Raw genomic sequence first — 21,099 nt, 5'->3', positions numbered from 1 at the left:
ACTGAATGTGAAGGGATAATCAGGGGAAATATCAGAATTACAGGCAACGAAAAGGCAACTACGATGAGTCACGTTTTTTTTTTTGGGCTTTTTCTCTATTGAACCCGAAGTTGACAATTTTTAGTTGAAAGAAAACTTCCACCTCAACTCAACAATCCAGGATCTTCACGAGCTGCATTTGATATGTGGTTCTGCCAATACCAAGCCAAACTCTTACAACAATTTTCTTTTTCCGCCCTTAGAATAAGGAGCTGATGTGAAAGACTTACATGAATATAATATCAAACAAGTAAGAGGATCTAGTCGGGAGCTCCCGACTAGGGGATACCCTGAACCCTCTTCTTCCAACATCAAATGCATATATGTATATATTCTATTTAAGAAGCTATATGTTAAGTTTGGTGACTCTAGCTCTTATTATTTACCAAAATTGCCCAAAAAACAGGATATCGATATCGATTTTTATCGATTGCTTGGAAACGGAGTAAGTTATCGATTATCGGAAACAAACTCGATCTGCGTAGGCACTAGGAGAACCTACATGTAAAATCTCTAGCTCTTATAAGTTCTGAGATCCTTGCGTTCATACATACGGACAGACGGACGGACGGACAGACGGACATGGCTAGATCGACTCGGCTATTGATGCTGATCAAGAATATATATACTTGATGGGGTCGGAGATGCTTCCTTCTGCCTGTTACATACATTTGGATTTTGCACAAATACAATATACTCTTATATACAAATACAATATACCCATTATACCCTTTTAATGGGTTCAGGGTATAAAAACCTTAATACTTATATCAGCAGAAAAAATATTTAGAAGAAGTGTGCTTGTAAACCTTTTTTTTAAATTATAATTGTATTTTATAAATTATTTTCCTTGAGTTAAATATTTTTTTCTTCTAATTTATTAAATTTACTTTGCCTAAGGAAATATGTTTCAAGAGATTGTAATTATTAGCATATATTTGTAACCTGTTTATAAAATAGATCAAATTGCTTTCAGATCTGGATGCGGTTAATTTTTGCTTGTCACAATGTAAATAAAATATTTTATTTATTATTATCCCAGCTTAAAGTACTAACAAATCGAAAAACCTTTACATAACTCAATAATTCACAAGCAATTTGACCCAATATTCAGCTAGAGATTCCCACGCAGTTTGCCTAAAGCCCTCCCCTTCCCGCATCGTAAAGTCAATATTACAATGTGCGATTATGTTCGAAAAATGGGAATCACTTATGGGTATGGGCATAATAAATGTAAATATGCCGAAAGACTGACCCCCAAACTGGAGAAATACCAGGAACAAAAATGCTTGTTGCGCTGATCGGAGAGGAGACGGGATTGAGAATGAGGCTGGCTGGAGCAGAGGACGTCGCAGGATGCTGAGCAGCTGTTGACGACGAAAAAGTCATCGTTTGCTATTGACATTTGACAGGGGCGCGTGGGTTGGCCTCCGGGCATGTTGTGTGTGCGGGGAAGGTAGCAGTTGGAGGGGCACATAAGGATTGGTCTAGCTGTAAGTCGGGCGACATTTTTTTTCCTTTCTTCTATTATTGCTTTATAATATTTTGCCTTGTTTTTAGCATTTTAAATAACCGCGGGTGTGATTTTTACCCAGCTAAAGCGTCTCAAAGCCCTTTGGGCCGTGGGTCGAGCTACTGAAGTCCTGTCATGATTAAATTTGTGTGTTAAGCGTTTTTAAGCTGCCTGCTTAAATATGCTGCTCGGGTAGAGAAGTGCTCCTTGATTGCATTAAAGCCAGTCGCTTTCTAGCGCCCCCTCTGCCCTCCCCCCCTCCACACAACTTGATTGACGCCCTGCCCTGTTGCGGTTACTACGACATTGGGCCCGGGCACTGAGTTGTGATTAGAGCAGGGATCTGTTTTTGAAATATAACCATTAAATAATGCCAAGCTACTTGGAATTTAGGATTTTCTGTATGGTAACAAGCAATTGGCAATTTATTAAATGCTATATTTACCCAGCTTTCGTCCTTAAACATTTGCCAAAGGGAAGCAATTTTCTGAAACAACCAGCCCACTCATGACTTTGCATCTTTAACAATACAAACATATTTCTCAGACTTCAGGCAATTAGATAAATATGATCCTCAACCAAGTCCAATTGAATGGTTTTATTAACAATACAAACATATTTCTCAGACTTCAGGCAATTAGATAAATATGATCCTCAACCAAGTCCAATTGAATGGTTTTATTTGATTATTTGAGATTGAGTTGTCACTTATTCAGATTAAAAAATGTTTTTATTTTTAATTACTTTTAATGAGAAGGCAAATCTGCACTTCTACACAAAAATATTATCTTTACCTATATCATCATTATCTATATGGAAATACATTAATTTAAAAACTTCGTTGAAGGTAGTCGGACTGTTGTTAATGTCAATACAGTTAGCTACAGACCAAATAAATGAAACGATTTTATTTTCGAAATCTTAATCCAGGGATGGAATAGAATAGGTATTTATTTTATTATTTTTCCGGATAATCAAGGTTTCACTATATTCTGGTTTAATTCATATATTTATAGCCAATTATAGCTTATTATATTAAAGTAAAGGAGCTTAGATGGGAAGTGTCCCATATAAACGAATTTAATTGGAATAATATAAAAAATAGCTGCTAGAACCATCAACAAACCAATAAGAAACTAGAATTTAAATGAGATCAGATTACTATATCCTACATCTGCTATTGGAGCAAAAAAAAAAATTGTCATAATAATAGAGGTCAAGGATATAAAATAAGCCCCAGACAGAATTAATGAATTTTTTAAACAAGATTTGATTAGATAGAATATAGAGCTCTGGATAATCGATATTCAGCTACACAAATTTGGAATTTAAATGGGAACAGATAATGCCTTAAATAGCTGTTGGCAAAAAAAAAGATATATTAACCAGTGAAAAACAAATGTATAAAATTTCCTTTAAAAGTCAAGTTTGAGTAATAATTATAAAATAATAAATTAAAAATAAAAGCTAACAATATATAAACTATAAAATGAAATGAAATGCCATTGCTATAGAAACCACACTCTTTATTCGAACAAGATTCTATTTAGGATCAGAAGCTATTTATAAACTTATGTTGCATTCAATGCCTTTATCCTTTATTTAAATTTATCGATTCTTTCGGATGCCTGTGCCTTGTTTAAGTATTTTAGAATGCTGGTATAACCCCACACAGACTTTGCAATCAATTGGCCTTAACGTAAAACCAGGACAAACAAAGTCTAGCCTTAGAAAATACCAAAAGCAGTTGATAGTTATTATTATTGTATTTGTTTGTTTGGCTTTTGTTTGAGATGCTGATGTCGAGTACAATGATCGGTTTAATATGTTAAGGGCTGGACCCGTTGATGACGACCACGACCACGACAACAACAACAACAACAACAACAACAACAACAGCAGAAGCAGCTGAATGCAACAATAACAACAACTGATGGGGCATAATCAAGTGGCAAGCCGGATGGGGAAACAACTCGCACGCCCACGCCGACGCCCATAAAGTATCTGAGTATCTGCAGCTTGGCCTTCGTTTGCTCTGCGTCTTTTTCCTGTTTATTATTTCCACATCACAGATGCCAGAGTGGGGGCTTGTGTGGGGAGACACGCCAACGCGTTTGCCGTTGTGTGATTTACATAATGTCCTTGTCGACAGCAGCGAGCTGCACCCCTCGACAGCCGGCAACCAACCCCCGGCACTGACTAGTTTAAAAATATTAACTGTCAATTTGTATTTGGCAACACTTGGCTGAAGAGGCATTTGCGAACGAAACAGCGTTCCAAACAGCCCCAAACAGAAGGGCAACCAGAGCCAAGCCAAGCCAGAAAGTGCACTGGAAGCTTGGCAACTTTATTTAAAGCGAATGTCCTGCTTTCAACAAATGCTAAATTATTGGTGTATATGTATGTGTGTGCATATGTCTAACTAGCAGAATGTATATGAGCACATATATAGGACACATGTTTCTTAAAAACATTAACTTTAAATGGAAAATTTAACAAGTCATGTTTATCCTGATGAACTCCTCTTAGAGATTCATTAATTAAAAGATCTGGCAACGCTGCAAAACAGTTTTGAGCACGAACTTTCCATATTTTAGTAACATTTTTTCAAATATTGCTTTGGCTAAATAAGATATTTGTAATTATTTTGTTCTCGACTTACATTCATTTTTGAATAAAATAGGAATATAAAGATTAATCTTCGGCTTGGCCCGTAGGGCAAATTTTTGGTTGTCTGGCAACGCTCCAAAACAGTTTTGAGCAAGAGCTTCCAATGTTTTTTTAGAAACCGAACTTAGCTTAATCCAAGCACGATACTATTCCAAACTTTTCCCAAAATTGTTGGTTCTGCACTTGTTTTCAGGGCGGAAAACCCAATCGGAGCATTATTCAATAAAATACGAAAAGGATTCAAAGATGAATCATGGATTCATGATTCATATATTTACTACTATGTATTCGTAAAATATCTAAAAAGAGTTTTATAAAATTGTGATAATATGTTCCTCAACCCCGTTTACAATGTGCTTTCCTGATTCTGTCTAATTTTTTGCCTAAAAACAACAGTTTGTAAAATATTTGATTCTCCAGCTCAACTCATCAAAAATGAATCCTTTTAATTTGAGCTCGCATTGTGATTCATTAAGCTGAAGACATCAAACGTTGTAAGTTGGTTCCACCTAATTCGAAATTAGGTTACATTCAACAGTAAATTATAAGAGAATATTGTTCTGCACAAAATACTTGTTATATATCGTGTGCTACACCCAAATAAATAACTTTTCTTGTGCCTCACATAACCTGCCTCTATGCTAGCAGCTAATAATAAGTCCTTCAGCAATGTCCAACAATTGCACAAAAGACAAAATATAAATAGAGAACAATAATAAAAAAAGAAAGGCCAACTTGCAACTAAACAAAACTCTTTGGCAACATTTTATTATTATCTCGACAATAGTTTATCAGCGATAAAACCCTTTCGATAAGGACATAAGCACAGTGATAAGCAACAGCAGCAACAACAACAACAACAACAATAGCGTAAACAAACAGACGATAATAATACATAATAACAGTGTACACTCTGACAGTCACTCAGTCAGACAGTGGGCCGAGCAGCACATGGAGTCAGTCGAGCGCTCGGAGAGAACTCATGAGCAGCCCGGCCGTACGTCAATGATGCTAATCAGAATTTCAATGGCCCACTTTGCAGGCATCGCCCCCGCCCCTGCCTACGCCCCCACCCGCGCTCACACAAGAGTGGAGTTGGGGGCAGCACGTGGTGTGCATGGCTCCAAACTCCAAAACATAAGCCACCCCCTGGTGTGCGTGTGAGTATATGTTATGCTTATAACTAACATGCTAAGAATGGCGAGGGGGGAGGGTTGTTAGAGCCCCTCTCGCTGCCCTTGCGGCACGCTGCATGCCAGCACTTTGACTTTGCCCTCAGCTTACCATCACTCGATTGCACAGCGAAAACTCACTCGAACTTGCGCTCAAAATGTTTTGAGCGAAATTAAAAGCTCTCGATTCGCCAGTCGCCGTGCATCGTGTGGGTGTCTCCCTTACCCACTCACGCACACACATGCATAGGCACACGAGCACGCGCTCACACGAGCTGGCGCCGCAACAAGTTCGCTTCGGCTTCGTGCCGGGCAGGCTCGTGATTCGCCTTTGGGCTTCGCTCGGCTCGGCTCTTGTCGTCACGGCCATTCCACAAGTGGCAGCCGCCGTCAACGCGTTTCCGGTGCTCAGTTTATCAACTGGTCCAACGCAATTTGGTCGTCGCGAGTTCTTTTTCAAAAACGTTTTCCAAAACTGAAATCGGTTTAACGGTATACATCTATATATATACATAAATATTTATATATATAGTCGACGGGCATCATTTGGTTGTCCAACCAAAGAAAGCAAAATTGTTAAAATGTCTGTTAGCCAAGTGAAAGGTGCTCGTGAATATGGCAAAAATGATTGTGAAAATGTTTGATACGCATATTTCGTAAAGTTTATGAAAACAGTGAATGCTCGACTTAATTGTGGCCGTATTGTATATAATAATATATCCAAATATTCCATAAACATATTAAAATTCATTTGAATGTAAGTCAGAAGAAATTAAAAAATATTATTTAAACAAATTTTTGGGAATTTCTTGCTTCTGAAATTATGAATTTTTCATAAGGAAATAATTTTTTATAAAGTAATTGTTATAAAGAAAATATTAAATGACTTTAAAGTTTGATTTATTGTTATTATAACAACTTAGTTTTATGTTTGGAGGATTATCTGTTAGACCAAGACATAATTATTGAAAAAGGAAAATACTACTAAGGGAAATAATATTCAAGTCAACAACTAAAATATATTTTCCAAATAAATATATAAAAAAATATTTTTAAGGGTCACCTCTAATTCAGGGGAACATTTCTTATACGGACTATAAAACAAAACTTTCAGCTTCGATTGTTTGTATAATGCAGGAAACATTAATTCGAGTGCGACAGCAGATACAATTTTCTTTAACTAAGGTTTTTTTTATAATAAGTACTAACCCTTCAGATAAAGTATTTACTCATGTGTAAATTTATTCCTTGTCTGGCTTATAAATGCTTTCAATTATTCCAAATGAATGTAAATAAATTACAGATAGATTTGAACAAAGGCATTGGGATATTAATAAACTACTCGAAAAATGGCGTCTATTGAAAATAAACCTTATTTCCAAAAATAATTTGACCAAAGATCAACAATGTATAGAAAGCTTCACATATGACATAACATTCCAAACAGGAGAATTACATGGAAACTTACTCACGGGCTTCATCTTAACGTTGTTTTTCAGCAATAGTTAAAAAACATTGACCTACTTATTGCCAATACGGCAGTTGATAACATTTGTGTGCCTGTCAAAAGCAGTTGAATATTGTCAGCTAGCAACGAACTTGTACTCACAAAAAAGCAAAACAAACAGCAAAAAAATAACGCGCAAATGTATGCTTCACTTATTTAATAGAGAGCATAATAAATATTACACAAGCGCAGGTGCTGGCTGGCTGCTTCCTTAAGGACGTTTCTCAGACAAAGCCGCATAAAATCTGCTGCATTTTCAGTGTCAACCGCAGTGGCAGCAACTGGTAGCTGCAACATATCAAGGCGCCGACAAATCGGCTGCTCATTGTCGGATAATGGATAATGCAACAAAGTGCGTACATGTTTCAATAAACCCAAGCTAAAGTCCATGTAAAAGGACTCGTTTAAATGGCAGTCAGTGTTGTTGTTGTTTATTTTTTTTAAATACTCTAACAGAGGTATCAGCAATTTGTTGGGGAATGTGTACACACCGCGTAACCATATATGCATATTTTTTTCGATATATATACATATATGCATGTCTTGAACAGAGCGTTGAGCTAAAGTGACATAACGTCTGTTATTTGTATGTTAACTAGCTCCTCGGAAATGGATTCGCATCTGATATTGATGTTGGCCGGATCAGCTGTAATATTAGCTGTGTTATAGCTGGCAATAGGTCGTTAGATATGCGAGTTCTTTTATTGACAAAATTACTATTTTGAAAGCTTTCTTTACTTAAATCTTTAAATTTGGCTTTCTTTAGCCCCAATACTACACAGCTACCACAGGAACTATTATTCAGCAATTTTTTTTAAACACATTTTGTTTTTAGAATATATTCCTAACCAAGTACTATAGCTTATTAGAACTTATCGATCAAAAGTTCAATTCTTTTAAAAAATTGATTTTTTGTTTCCTAAGACATCTAAAGCTAACATTTTGGAAAAGACCTTAGAGCATCAGCTGAGTACATATATTAATCAGTTTTATATTGAGTTCTTGCCAAAACAATTTTTTGATTAAAAACATAACTTAATTGTTTGAAATCGATCAAATAAGCATATTTAAAGCAAAATAAAATTGGTTGAAAAAGCGTTCCCTATATGGAACCAGGAATCAGAATATATTATGTTTTCTAAGCCACATGTTAGAGTATCAATTCCTCGGCATGCGTATTTTTTACTAGTATTTATCATTTTTAAAACCAAAAGCCATTATATAACGCAATCGCTGGGAATGTAACCCTATAACCTTATTGCCATTAATGCGCTGTGCGTTGCCAGCAATGTTATGTTTTGCTGTGTTGTAAGTTCTTGCAGCATTTCTATTAAAGAGTCTAAGGCCCAAGGAGCTGCTTGCCGCAACATGCAGTTAAATAAGAGCGACACAGTCGCAGCTGCCAGTCGGCCAGGCGACAAAAGAAACCGCACCGCAAAGTGCGCATTTTGTATTACGCGCCAAGCAAGTCGCAAAACCCTTTCCCTTATGCCCGATTCCTATACCATATCCATGACCATGTCGTTGTCCGTGTGGCCACAAGTCAACGCTTTAAATGCTCCACGCTGTTCCGGTCAAATGCTCCAATGCCAAGGGGCATAACCATAACAACGCCGCCAACATTCCGCGTCTCTGAAGGGCGGGGTCGGTGGTGCAAAGCGTTTACTCTCGACATATTTAGAAACCAACTACAATGCAATTCCCTGTCCCCCTCTAACCACAGACGTATTGCATGTTCTGCTAAATAGAGTTCAAAGGTTGCATTTCGCATATTTCCTGCATTTTTAAAATGCTTTAAACATGTTTTGATTGCTTTAATGTGTAATCGATTACTTAATCGAATAATCTAATTATCTAAAATAATTCTTTGGTGAAGCGAGGAACATGAATGGAATAGCTCTAAAGGCATCTATTGATAGCTTAATAAAATAAATCAAAAATATTTAAATAATTCTTTCTAAAGACAACATTTGGAATCTTTCCTGGAAATTAATAATGTTTAAGACATCCATTGTCGATTACTTATTCGATTAATCGAACATATTTAATTTATTCTTTGTAAAAACGTATATTGATTGAAGAGAAATATACGTTAATATTTTTTAAAATTTCTTTTTGAATATTATTATTTGAACGCTCATAAGGCATTTATTAGTTGCTTAAATATGTTATCGATTACTTAATTCATAACTCAAACTTATTAAACTTATTCTTTGATAAAATGCGAAACTTGTCAAATGCTAATATTGGGTTTAGATAAATATGCCTAGTTAATCTATAAAGGTTTCAGTTGGAATACTTCCTGGAACTTAATAACTCGTAAGGCATCTATTGATTGCTTAAAAGAATTATCGATTTCTTATCCGATAGTCGAAAATATTCAATCAATATATTAATTAATTAATATTATTTTTTTTTTTAATGCGTAAATTCTTTATTATAAATGTTTCCTTTTGAATACTCCCAGGAATACATAAACCCTTTAGGCTTCTATTGACTGTTTAAATGTGTTATCGATCAATCGAAAATATTAGACCAACTTTTTGATGAAGCGGGCAATATCATAAACATTGATAATAGCTGATATTGATTTTAGATAAGAAAATTCGAATATGACGCAAGCTATTTTAATGCAAAAGAGAAACTAATTCAAATATGTTGAGATTGCAGATAAAAATGACAGAAATACACAAAATCCAGCATAAATAATACGTGATGTTCATTCAGTTAGCCAATTACTGTCAGCTAGACAGTAAATCTAGACAACAAAATATTATAAGCATAAAAATCGGTTATGTCACAGTAGTCTGTAAATTACAAACCAAAATAGGGATATCTAATTATAAGCTGACATTTATTGTCGCACATTCCGATACAACTAAATTCAAAATCAAACTTCTTAGCGAGACTTTTAGTTTTTCAGAGAAAATAAAACTTAATTTTATAAAATAATTGAACTGAATTAAACTAAAAGAATTCAATTAATTTGAAATCATTTTACTTGTATAGAATTTTGTGGCTTAGATTTTATACCCTGTAATATTTGAATTTGTGCAAATGTATGTATCAGATATATAAGGCGTAATTAAGCTCAAATTCAAATCGATTTCGTAGTTAAATATTTTAATGTTAAAACAAAAGATATATCTCAAGTAAGAAAGTTAAATATTGCGTTCATATATAGGGACATAGGAACAATATATATAATTTATGGCGTCGGAGATGCTTCCTTCTGCCTGTTACATACATTTGCAACAAATTTTTTACCCAATTTTAATGGGTTCAGAATATTCCTACCGAATGTAAGTTCTTTTTGAATATTATTTAGTAATTTGTTTTTATAAAAATTCTATTTTTGCAACCCGCAAATTAAGCCAGGACAACGAACAGTTAGACATTAGTCCCAAATTAGGGTATAGGCAAAGACGTGTAAATGTTTTTTTTTTGGGCGCTTCGATCACGAAATATTTAAATGCTGCTTGAAATTTAATGTATGTCTATATTCGCATAAAACTCTATATGCAGGTGTCTATGGTAACAATGTTTCATTATTTGAATAGCACCAACCCCAATCCCTTCTTAAATCGAAAGAAAAAAAAAAACATTTTTTAAGTTAGAGCCTTACGCTTTGGTATAGTACACACTTTTGTATGCCACAATTAAGGCCTAGCTAATTAATAATCATCCAAGTTAGTCTGGAATGCATATTCCAAATATAGTGTGCGGTTAAGGGAAGTCGGGCATACCCGACTAGCGCAGTCTTAATTGTTGAAATATTAAATGAATGCATTTTGATCCTAGTACTCTGTGGGCAAGATGGACGCGACGCAACTCACTGAGCTGATGGGCAGTCATGACTTCATGCAGCTGCAGCAGCAGTTGCAGCACAACAACAACAACTACAACACCGATGGCCACAATGGACTATCGCCGGAATCGGTGGAGCGCAGCTCACGGCCCGTGCGACGTGCGACGCGACGCACCTCACAGGTAAGCAGCAAGGCACAGAATGGCGAGCAGGCGGTACAACGCAATCGATTGACTTGTCCACAGCTAAGCAATAACACCTACGACCTGGAGATGACCGACTCCAGTTCGCAGAGCGACGACACCAGCGGCGGCGGCGGCAGCAGCAACGGCGGCGGCAGCAGCACCAACAACAACAGCAACCAGCTGGGCTGCGCCCAGGGCGGGCAGCGGCCGTCGAGCCGCGGGCGGCAGCAAAATGCCGCCGCCGGCGCCAGCCTAACGCCCAACAGCGGCGCCAACAACAACAACAACAATCGACGGCGAAAGGGGGCGCTGAATGCGAAGGAGCGAAATCTACGCCGTTTGGAGTCGAACGAGCGGGAGCGCATGCGCATGCACAGCCTGAACGATGCGTTTCAGTCGCTGCGCGAGGTCATTCCCCATGTGGAGATGGAGCGACGCCTGTCCAAGATTGAGACTCTCACGCTGGCCAAGAATTACATTATCAATCTGACGCACATTATACTCTCCAAGCGCAACGAGGAGGCCGCCGCCATGGAGCTAAATGCGGGCGCCGTTGGCGGTGTCCTGCTCACGGGCCTGACGGCCGAGCCAAATGGCAATAATGGCGGTGGTGCGGCCAATGGCGCCACCAATGGACTGTGCTTCGAGGATGCCCTGGCCAGCGGTGGTGCCTATGACTGTGCGCTGCTCGCTGCCAGCGATGGCAGCTTATTGAGTGCGGCAACTGTTGCGGCCACGCCCACAATGCAAACACTGCAACCGCCGCCGGCGATGCACATGCATGCACAGCCGCAAGTGGAACAGCAGGCGCAACAGCATCTGCCACATCATCATCATCCACAGCAGCAGCAGCAGCAGCAGCCGCACGCCCAGCAGCAACTGTTGCATGCTCACGCGCATTTGGGCGCCAACATGTTGCTGCCCCAACAGCAGCAGCAACAGCAGCAGCAGCAACAACAGCAACAGCAACAACAGCAACAGCCAACTCTCATACTCAATGGCGGCACCACATTAACGGTGGGTGGTGTCGCTGTCGCTGTTGGCGGTGCGGCGGGCGGCGGCGTTTTTCCGGATGTCAATGATAATTTCGATGAGCCCTTTCGAGAGTTTCTCTAAGCATCGATTGGGCTTCTTCTGATGGTCTGTGGTAAAGTGAATATAAGTACACAAATAGAATTTATAGCACATGCCGAGTTAGAGTGGAAAATATAACTAGAGCATAATATTTCAAAGTCCTGATCAGAACTTCCACAAAAAAACAAACAAAACAAAAACCAAAAATTAATTAATTAGAATAGACGCTCATAAATCTAAGTGAATTTCAAAGTTATCTATACTCTACCAAAACAGCTTGGCTTCAAAGCGCAGCAACTCTCATTGAATTCAATTAATATGAAAACCCATTTTCTCAAGTTACAGTCAACGTTAGCATGCACTTTAACCTGCTGTCAGCAGAAGTTTTTCCAGTTGCTAAAATGAAAATTCACTTTCAAATGTAGCCTGACTGTCAAAATCTAACAAGTAAACTTTGAATTATTTCTGTTCATTTTAGCATTTTCCAATTATCTATTTTCCAATTTACCTGGCTTTTGTCAAGAGTTGCCATCTTTGCATTGCACATCTGGCAACACTTCACTGCTAGAAATTTCCATACAGTGCTCGTTTGCAATTTCACTTCGCCTTTAGATTCTTCTTGGCAAAAATATTTAACTTCAATGCAAAAATTAAAACCAAAGCATATATATTTTATAAATTTGAACAGTTTTATAAACAAATTTAATTATAGACCTTGAAAATGATTTAAAAACTGGAACCAAACAAACAATATTTTCGAAAATTTTACCAATATGTTATTTGAGGGAAGTTCAAATGAGATTGTCAATTTGAGTTCCAGTCGTATCTACAGCTTTCAATTTGAACGTTTACTTGAGAAAATGAGGGAATTGAACATTTTTAGAAAAAATAACTAAAAAAACCGAGATCAAAGTTTTTCCACAACTTATTTAAGTTATATTGGTCAATTTCTAAAAGAAAAGACAGTTAACAAATTATGTTCGCTTGCGAAAATTAAATACCTTTTTGTTTTAATTATTGCTTATTATTTTTCTCAAAAAAAAAAAAACAAATTTGTATATTATAAAAATACCAAAGCCGACTGTTGTGGTGCAAATTTCAATATCGCGTATAAATATATGTTTATATATATATATATATATATAGAGTACACATACAATTGGCAGCAATAGCAGCAACAAAGACGCAGCATCAATTAACGTAAAATAACGGTACTGGGACTTAAGTAGATGCTGATGGCAAATATGGCGACCCGATGCGACGCCAGGAGCAGCAAGTGACGCGTCGACGCTTAGTTAATTTACCACCCATGATCTTTTAATGCACTTGAAATTTAGTGTTGTTGTAATGGCTTCAACTGGCGGGGGGGCATGTGGCATGCGGCATGTGGGCCGTGGTGGCAACAAAACAATTAACACACAAAACCGTTGAAAAGGCGCATTCGAACTGACACACTTCCGTTAGACCGTTAGCGACCTTTGGCAAGCTCTTAGGTTAGAAAGAGATGGCACACGGTGACGTGCGTACGGTAAACAGTAATAAAATAACGTTACCCTATGGGTGGCTTGCGTGCGTGTATGTGTGTGTGCGTGTGAGTGTGTGCGTGGATTGGACTTAGCAATAATTAAGTGAAAAATAGTAGTTAGGGTGGCTATTTGTTCGCATGGATGTCAACTTAAGCTTGTTGATTATGTTTGATTAGTCAAGATTTAGCAAGTTAACTAGGGGTTTACAGTTCTAGTGCTAGTGCGGAGAGCTCAAATGCGCAAGTTTAAACCAATACAGCATCAAATGATATACAGTTCGGCTCTTCGAGATCGAATTCTATTCAAATTTAAAATAAGCTAAGACAAAAGGTTAACGATATTTATTGGTAGTGTTAATTTTTAGCAAGCTGAAACGAAACGAAAACAGGGTTGCATTTGGCTTGTGGATAAAAACCCTCTTAACGAGTTATTCTAGTCAAATTCAGTATAACGCATACAAAACCTTTCAAATTGCAATATAGGCGAGTAGTTTAGTTGTGTAGAGAATTATTAAGCTAATGTTATCACACAATGCACTTCTATCAAAATATTTAATTATATATATATATATATTGTATAAATTGTAAAGGAATACTTAAACATCTATTAGTCTCAGTGTACATAAAGTTAAGTCTGGTCTAAATGAGCATTTGGTGTGTACAAGCAACAAAGAAAAAACAAGTACTCGTATGTACATAAATATATACATATATACATATATATACTTGTAGTGCCACTGTATAGAGCATTAAAGATATCTAACTGCGCCGAAAATAAAGTTAATTAAATAAAGTCAAAAACTATCAAATAAATAGAGTTTCAATTGTTATCAAGATGACGAAAGGTGAGTTTCACAACTGAGTATACGTACCGTAATAACCCAAAGATTACTCTAAGCGGAGAGAGAAATCTGTTATTGTTTTTGTTAAGATCTTTTGCATGTTTCCATTACACCATTGCATCATATTTGTGCAGTTTCAGAGCTTTGTTTTTTTTCACATTGTGTTTATATTCATATATTTTAGGTATTACTTTTCAAATTAAGCCTTAAGCTTCACACTAACACACAAAAAAAGATAAACAAACTTATAAATTATTACCAAGCAATTGGCGTGCGATTTGGCCGCCAGCAAAGGAAACTATCGTCACGTTTTTAAATATCGTGAACAGCTGCAGCGCTGCCACACAGTTAGAAAAGAGTACAAACTTAACGACACATGCGGCAAGCATACGGTATTCGTGTTGCTCACTAAAGCTTATCGTTAGCCGCCACAGCTTGAATTTCACAATGGACAAACTGTTTACAACTTTAAATGAGCGTCATAAATGTTGCTGTTCTCTTTGAACAAAGCGATGTACTCTATTCGCAATTCTTATCTGTTGTCATGAAACAGTTATTGTATATCTTAACCAGTTTTGAAGTGTTATCGAGCCTGTGACGTCATTCGCTCTCTGGCTCTCTCTCTCTCTCTGTGTATATCTCTTTGGAGTTCATAGGCAAGCCGAGTAACGGACCTGCGCTATGCGCTCCACAACAATAACCAAAACAAGATTTTATGTTTGCGTTTGCATTGTGTTTTTGCGCCTTGCGACAAAAACATCGCGAGCTAAGCCAACGGCTAACGAAAAATCAAGCATTTTCAAAAAGTAGACAACTAGAAAATTGTGATTAGTTAATTGCTAGCCAAAGTGAGTATAAAAAGTTAATAACAAAAAATGTTGTGCGTAGATAAGTAGAGTGCAATTAGAATAAGTGTGTTTGCCTGTGTATATGTGCGTGTCTGTAGAATTAGGTGAAGCGCAGATGTGGGCTGGCAGAGTGCAGTTATTTCTTCTTTTCAGGTTCACTGCCTGCTTCCGTTCTACTTAGCTGGTCTTTTGTTTGATGCTCCTCTTTTATTTTCCCAAGACGCTGCCAGATTCATTTGAGTCTGCACACACGTACATAGATATGTATGTATGTATGCATATGGATATGTGTGAACCTATGGCAGGCAAACAAGTTATAATAAGAAGACAGGAACGTGCAGGTAAAAAAACAAAACCAGAAGCGACCAATAGTTGCATGTTTTTGTTTGATGCTGATCAAAAATTCCTGTACACGCATACATACAATACATCTGTATTTGTATTTACATACATACATGTTGTATGTTTTAGGTATGCGTTTGCATTTGCCGCTTGAGTTCGTCACAGTTTGTTAACCTCTGTTGGCTGCCGCTGCAATTGGCATTTGGTCACACTGTGCTCCATTTTTGTGTTGTTGCAATTTTACAGTTGTTAACACTTTCGTCTATTACGTTTTAACTTAAAATCTAATCAAAAGCTCCCACTCACACACACACACACACACACCCATATCACAACGGTCAGCTTGGGGGCAACTGTTTAATGCCCGTTAGCCATGTCTATAGCTAAATTTCCGGAATTAGCCGATGGCACGCAACACAAGTGTGTTGTTATGCACACATGCACACATGCACACATGCACACATGCATGTATGTATGTATGATTGTAATGTGTATGTTTGTATAATTGCTCCAACATCGCAGCCCACTGACCCCCCCCCCCCCCCCCCCCCCCAACGTCTCCCATTTGGCTCGAAACGCGACCACATCAAATATTCTACAGTGTGTCAAGAACCGATTAAATTGCACATTGTGCAACTCTATTTTTGAAATCCCGTATTGTCGCTTAGGAATGGGAAATAAACCTTTGCAAGTAATATATATAATATAATATGTTTTTGTTCAATAGGTAATAAGCTGATAATTATATTAATTAATTAACTAATTATATTAGATGTTCATTAACATCGACTTGCTGCTTAATATTCGCTTTAGATAGCTTCAAGCATTCATTTTGTCGCACTTTCCATCTAACTATGCAGATAGAACAGTTTTACTTTCTTCTTACATTCGTTTGATTATTATAGTCTTATGTCATAGGTCAATCAGTTCTGCGTCACACTCTTATCAAAATAAGCACATGTTTGACAGTTCCATGCCCACGGTACAGTGCCGCCATGTCCGCCATGTCAGCTATTGATGAGGCATTTCTATTGTCCTGTTTACCTGCGTCAGTTGCGGCAGGTGAACAGCTGAACTTTTTCACTTCCAGTTCTTTTTTAGAACTAAGTCAATCAATCCAGCCGAATGTCCAGCGTTATTAACTCCTTCAGCACCCGCCGCTGACACAGTTTCAAGGCGATCGATTCTGTTACGACTTTCGCTGCGATATTTTGTTTATTCATGTTGCACAGTGGGAAATTATGCCTATTGCGTTGGTCAATTAATTGGAACAGTCACCTTTTCTAATTGAAGAGTTCAAATGAAGGGGTTCTTTAGACAAAACTTGCGTTCTTAACTAATAAAATTCTAAAGGTCAACGGCGAACATTGCGATAATATGGTTAGGCACACACACAATATTCATATAATAGTACATATAGAATGTGTGTATGTAAAAAAGGAAAGAAGCGCAGAAAAATTTATCAAAAAATTGACTGACTTATAGATGCAATAACGCCTTTCACTAACAACAAACGAATGTTGAAGGGATTATGTCAATATTTAAGAAATATTTATTAGATAATGATGTTTAGAATTAAGATTTTCATAAATTAGAATTATCCACATTTTAATATAGAGCAGAGATTAAATTGAGTTTTAATTATTTAATTTGAAGCCAAGACGAAAGAAAAACAACTCTTTATGGTTTTGGTGAGCTTTCCATATTTAAAATACTTGGAAAATAATTCTTTTAAGTAATATAAGATTTTGATTTTAATTATTTCTGACAAACATTTTTCGTTTTTCTCATTTCCCGATCAGATAAGTTTATCAAAAACTCTGCGACCATTTTTTTTAAATCTCTTTCCAGACTCTTTTAAGTAAAAACTGAACTTTTAAAATATAATAAAAATAAACTATCAGATAAGTTGATGTAGAACTCTTTTCGACCAGTTCTTTTAACTCTCTTGAGCCAACAACGTGCCACTTAAGTCCTGCACAGCTGTAGAGACTTCCACGCTGTCGGCATATTCACATCAACTTGAATCGATTTTTATGACAGTTGCATTGAAAGCCCGTTGCACTAGAAACGGGAACAGCTAGCACGTCCTTGCCACCAAAACAATGCACTCAGCTGCAAGCACAAACGCGGCCAACAATTCAATATAATAACAAATATGTATAATGCCTCAGATCTAGGCCACCCAAAGTGAAAATGGCCAAACACAGGCGGACTCATTTCTATACGGACTTGGCCACTTTTGCCGTGCAATGGAACAGGGGTTGTTGTATGGTTAATCCGCTGCCAGACAACGCTAGACAGGTGTGGCAGTTGGCAGGTGGCAGGTGGCAGATGGTGGCAAATAGAGACACTTGGACATCGTTTGGGGCGGGCGACGCTGTGGTTTGCGTGTCTGCCACTGATTTGGGGGTTGACTCCACAACTTTCCCATTCGTTTTGTGCGGTTGACCATCTATTGATTATTTTTATTATTATTGTTTTTTTTGCCTGCCTTGATTAATATTTTCCTCATATCCTTGCAGTATCTACACGGTAACCGGTGTAAAAGGTTCTGACCAAAAATGGCATCCGGCGGTTTGACATGCGTCAAATATATCACTTTTTTCTGCAATCTGCTTTTCGCGGTAAGTTGGCAATAAACTGTTGGGTTAATCGAACTGTGCTAATCTCTGTATATTGCTCCATAGCTTACGGGTCTACTGATCCTAACGGTGGGCACAATAGTGCAGCTGAATTATGCACATTACTCAAATTTTGTCAGTGATCACATCTGGACAGCGCCCATTATACTCATGGTTGTCGGCGCCGCAGTCGCATTTATCTGTTTCCTGGGCTGCTGTGGCGCTCTGAAGGAGAACAGCTGCATGATACTGAGCTTTGCTATACTGGCCGTTGTAATATTCCTGTTGGAGATTGGTCTTGGCATTGCGGGCTATGTCAAGCACTCGGGCTTGCAGCAGCTGATGGAAACCCAGTTCAATACGACCATGAAGCATTATAGGGAACGTGATGATTATCGTGATGCCTGGACTCTGTTGCAAACCGAACTGGATTGCTGTGGCACCCATGGACCCAACGATTGGGATGGCATTTTTGCCAACAAGACTCTGCCTCCGGCCTGCTGCAAACTGATCAATCTAAGCGAGGCCAAAGATTGCACCACAATGCACGCCATACAGCAGGGCTGTTTGCAAAAGCTGTTGGGCATACTCGATTCCAAGACTTTGATATTGGCCAGCGTAGTGCTCTCCGTGGCAGGCATACAGGTAAGTCTGCGTGCATTTTTTATATACTCTTATAAATTGTTACTAATCTTTAAATGTCCTATTCTGCAGCTGCTCACCATACTCTTTGCCTGCTGCTTGTATCGTTCGTTTCGCCGCAGCTACGATCATGTTTAGGCTGCGCAGCGAGCATCCCATTTATCGATTTTAAAAGACAGCCCTTAGCCTAGTTTGTAGTTTGGTCACATGCATGCGATATAACTCGTTGCCGTCTCTCAAGAAGCTCGTTGATAAGCAGAAGAAGAACAACATATAATACACAAAAATACTCAAAACACAATCACCATTCATACCTTTTATTTATGTCAATCGATAAACACTCACTGTTAACCCAACATTTCCACTTTAAGTTGAAAACTTGTTAATGTTATTCCCGGCTCAGTTGTACTGAGCTCTTAAGATAAGCTATATATCTCAATGGTTTTTACTATTTAAAAACTTATTAATTGATTTGTAACCTTTATAATTTTGCAAAATCATGATATTATTTGTATTTCGATTTTATACTCATTCCCATTTGCCAATGCATTGCGCCACCACACATGCTCATATACAGATCAAAACATTGTAATATCATAAATATATAGGTATACTCAATACTATATACCGACTGGTTCGAAATTCATGCATCATTTCATTGTTTTACAAAGTGTCCTTGGAACAATATTTTATATATGTAGTAATTTTATGGCTTTTCGAATTTTTAAATGTATATGCGTGGGTCTCAGAGTGTGTGTGCGTGTGTGGCTCCCCAAAATAAGAACCCACCATTTGCTAATTGTTTTTATATACCCATATTATTAGAACCAATTTATTATATACATATATTTACAGAACACTGCATTTTACACACAAACGTAAAAATATTAGCAACACACATGCATACCAATATATATATATATATATGTATATTTATGTATACAATGAATATCTATGTGACTTGAAATTGTATTGTAAACAAAAAGAAGAGACAACATATTTGGGAGAATTTTACATATCTTGGTCAACTCCTGGAACACAAAACTGTTTGAATATCGAATTTACAGTTGAAAATCGAACTAATTAAATGATTATAATTAAGAAGCGTGCATATAGAACGCGATTCTCAAAACGACCACACATGAATATTACAATTCAATGTTAGATTATCTGAAATGCAATAACCCATATAAGTAATTGTCTAATATTGCAAAGCTCAGCACGATTTATTAATATTAATATGCATTTGCGAGTATGTATTTTATAAATGATGTGAGCTGAAAAAATTGTGCAGCACTGAAAAACTTAAGAATCAATAAATGAACAATTGAAAACGTACTACTATGAAGTCTAATAAAATTTTTTGGAAATAGTTGAGCCAATTAAAATCGAGATTTGGGGTTTTATGGGGTAATTATGATTTTATCTGCATATGTTAAAAATTTGAGAATGATGAAGATAATATCACGCAAATTTTGATATATTGTCTGATCGTTTGTTAGTCCGATATAAATGAACTTGAAGTCAGTTTCTTTGCTTTTACAAAATTTTAATACGAATTAAAGAGGTTTTCTTTTAATTATGAAAAAAAAAGGATTATTACTTAAATGTAATAAAGGCTTTGAATTTTCAAATATAAGTACTACTATAAAGTTGAATGTACGGGAATATCATTTTATAGTGAAAAATAATACCAATTAAAATTAAGAAAAAGTTTGTGTTCTTAAATTCTATTCCATGATAATTAATAGTCGTAAAAGCACATAAAATTATACAAATAATTAAATTGGATAGCCGTGACTTAGTTAACAATGATAGTAAAAAACCCCGTATGAAAATCAAAGAAAATCAAAAATCTCGGCCAAGTCTCATCCGATTTTCACGCAGTTTGGCTTTTTCTTCATGGTTTTCCCTCTAGATTAATGTGGCATTCAAATCTCGACACCGATTTTTTGGTCGAAATTCATGTCCAAATCTTACCCCAAGATTCGTATATAGACACGGGTCAAAAATTACCACCCCCATAACTCGGTCAAATCTCATCCGATTTTCACGAAGTTTGCCGCTTTCTTCATGGTTTTCCCTCTAGATTAATCTGGCATTCAAATCTCGAAACCGATTTTTTGGTCGAAATTCATGTCCAAATCTTACCCCAAGATTCGTATATAGATATGGGTCAAAAATTACCAGCCCCATATCTGGGCCAAATCTCATCCGATTTTCACGAAGTTTGGCCTTTTCTTCATGGTTTTCCCTCTAGATTAATGTGGCATTCAAATCTGAACACCGATTTTTTAGTCGAAATTTA

General features: G+C 37.1%; 2 protein-coding genes across 2 annotated transcripts; both read left to right on the top strand.

The window, feature by feature from the left end:
- Window positions 1–10,717: 10,717 nt before the first annotated feature.
- Window positions 10,718–11,719, top strand: LOC115763185 (protein dimmed; the record flags this gene model as incomplete). The annotated part of the gene is made up of 2 exons (XM_030705642.1): window positions 10,718–10,891; window positions 10,955–11,719. Coding segments are annotated over exons 1-2 (939 nt in total), but the record flags the coding sequence as incomplete, so codon positions are not given.
- Window positions 11,720–15,101: 3,382 nt separating this feature from the next.
- Window positions 15,102–20,113, top strand: LOC115763102 (CD63 antigen). The gene is made up of 4 exons (XM_030705542.1): window positions 15,102–15,183; window positions 18,051–18,152; window positions 18,216–18,794; window positions 18,864–20,113. The coding sequence occupies exons 2-4, from the start codon at window positions 18,090–18,092 to the stop codon at window positions 18,927–18,929; spliced, it is 708 nt and encodes a 235-aa protein (XP_030561402.1). The 5' UTR covers window positions 15,102–15,183; window positions 18,051–18,089; the 3' UTR covers window positions 18,930–20,113.
- The last annotated feature ends 986 nt before the right edge of the window (window positions 20,114–21,099 follow it).

Source organism: Drosophila novamexicana, unplaced genomic scaffold (assembly GCF_003285875.2).
Source record: "Drosophila novamexicana strain 15010-1031.04,08,12 unplaced genomic scaffold, DnovRS2.1 tig00000689-arrow-pilon, whole genome shotgun sequence".
Taxonomy (NCBI): Eukaryota; Metazoa; Arthropoda; class Insecta; order Diptera; family Drosophilidae; genus Drosophila; species Drosophila novamexicana.
Note: the sequence above shows the minus strand (reverse complement) of the source record. Positions and strands in the feature narration are given on the sequence as shown.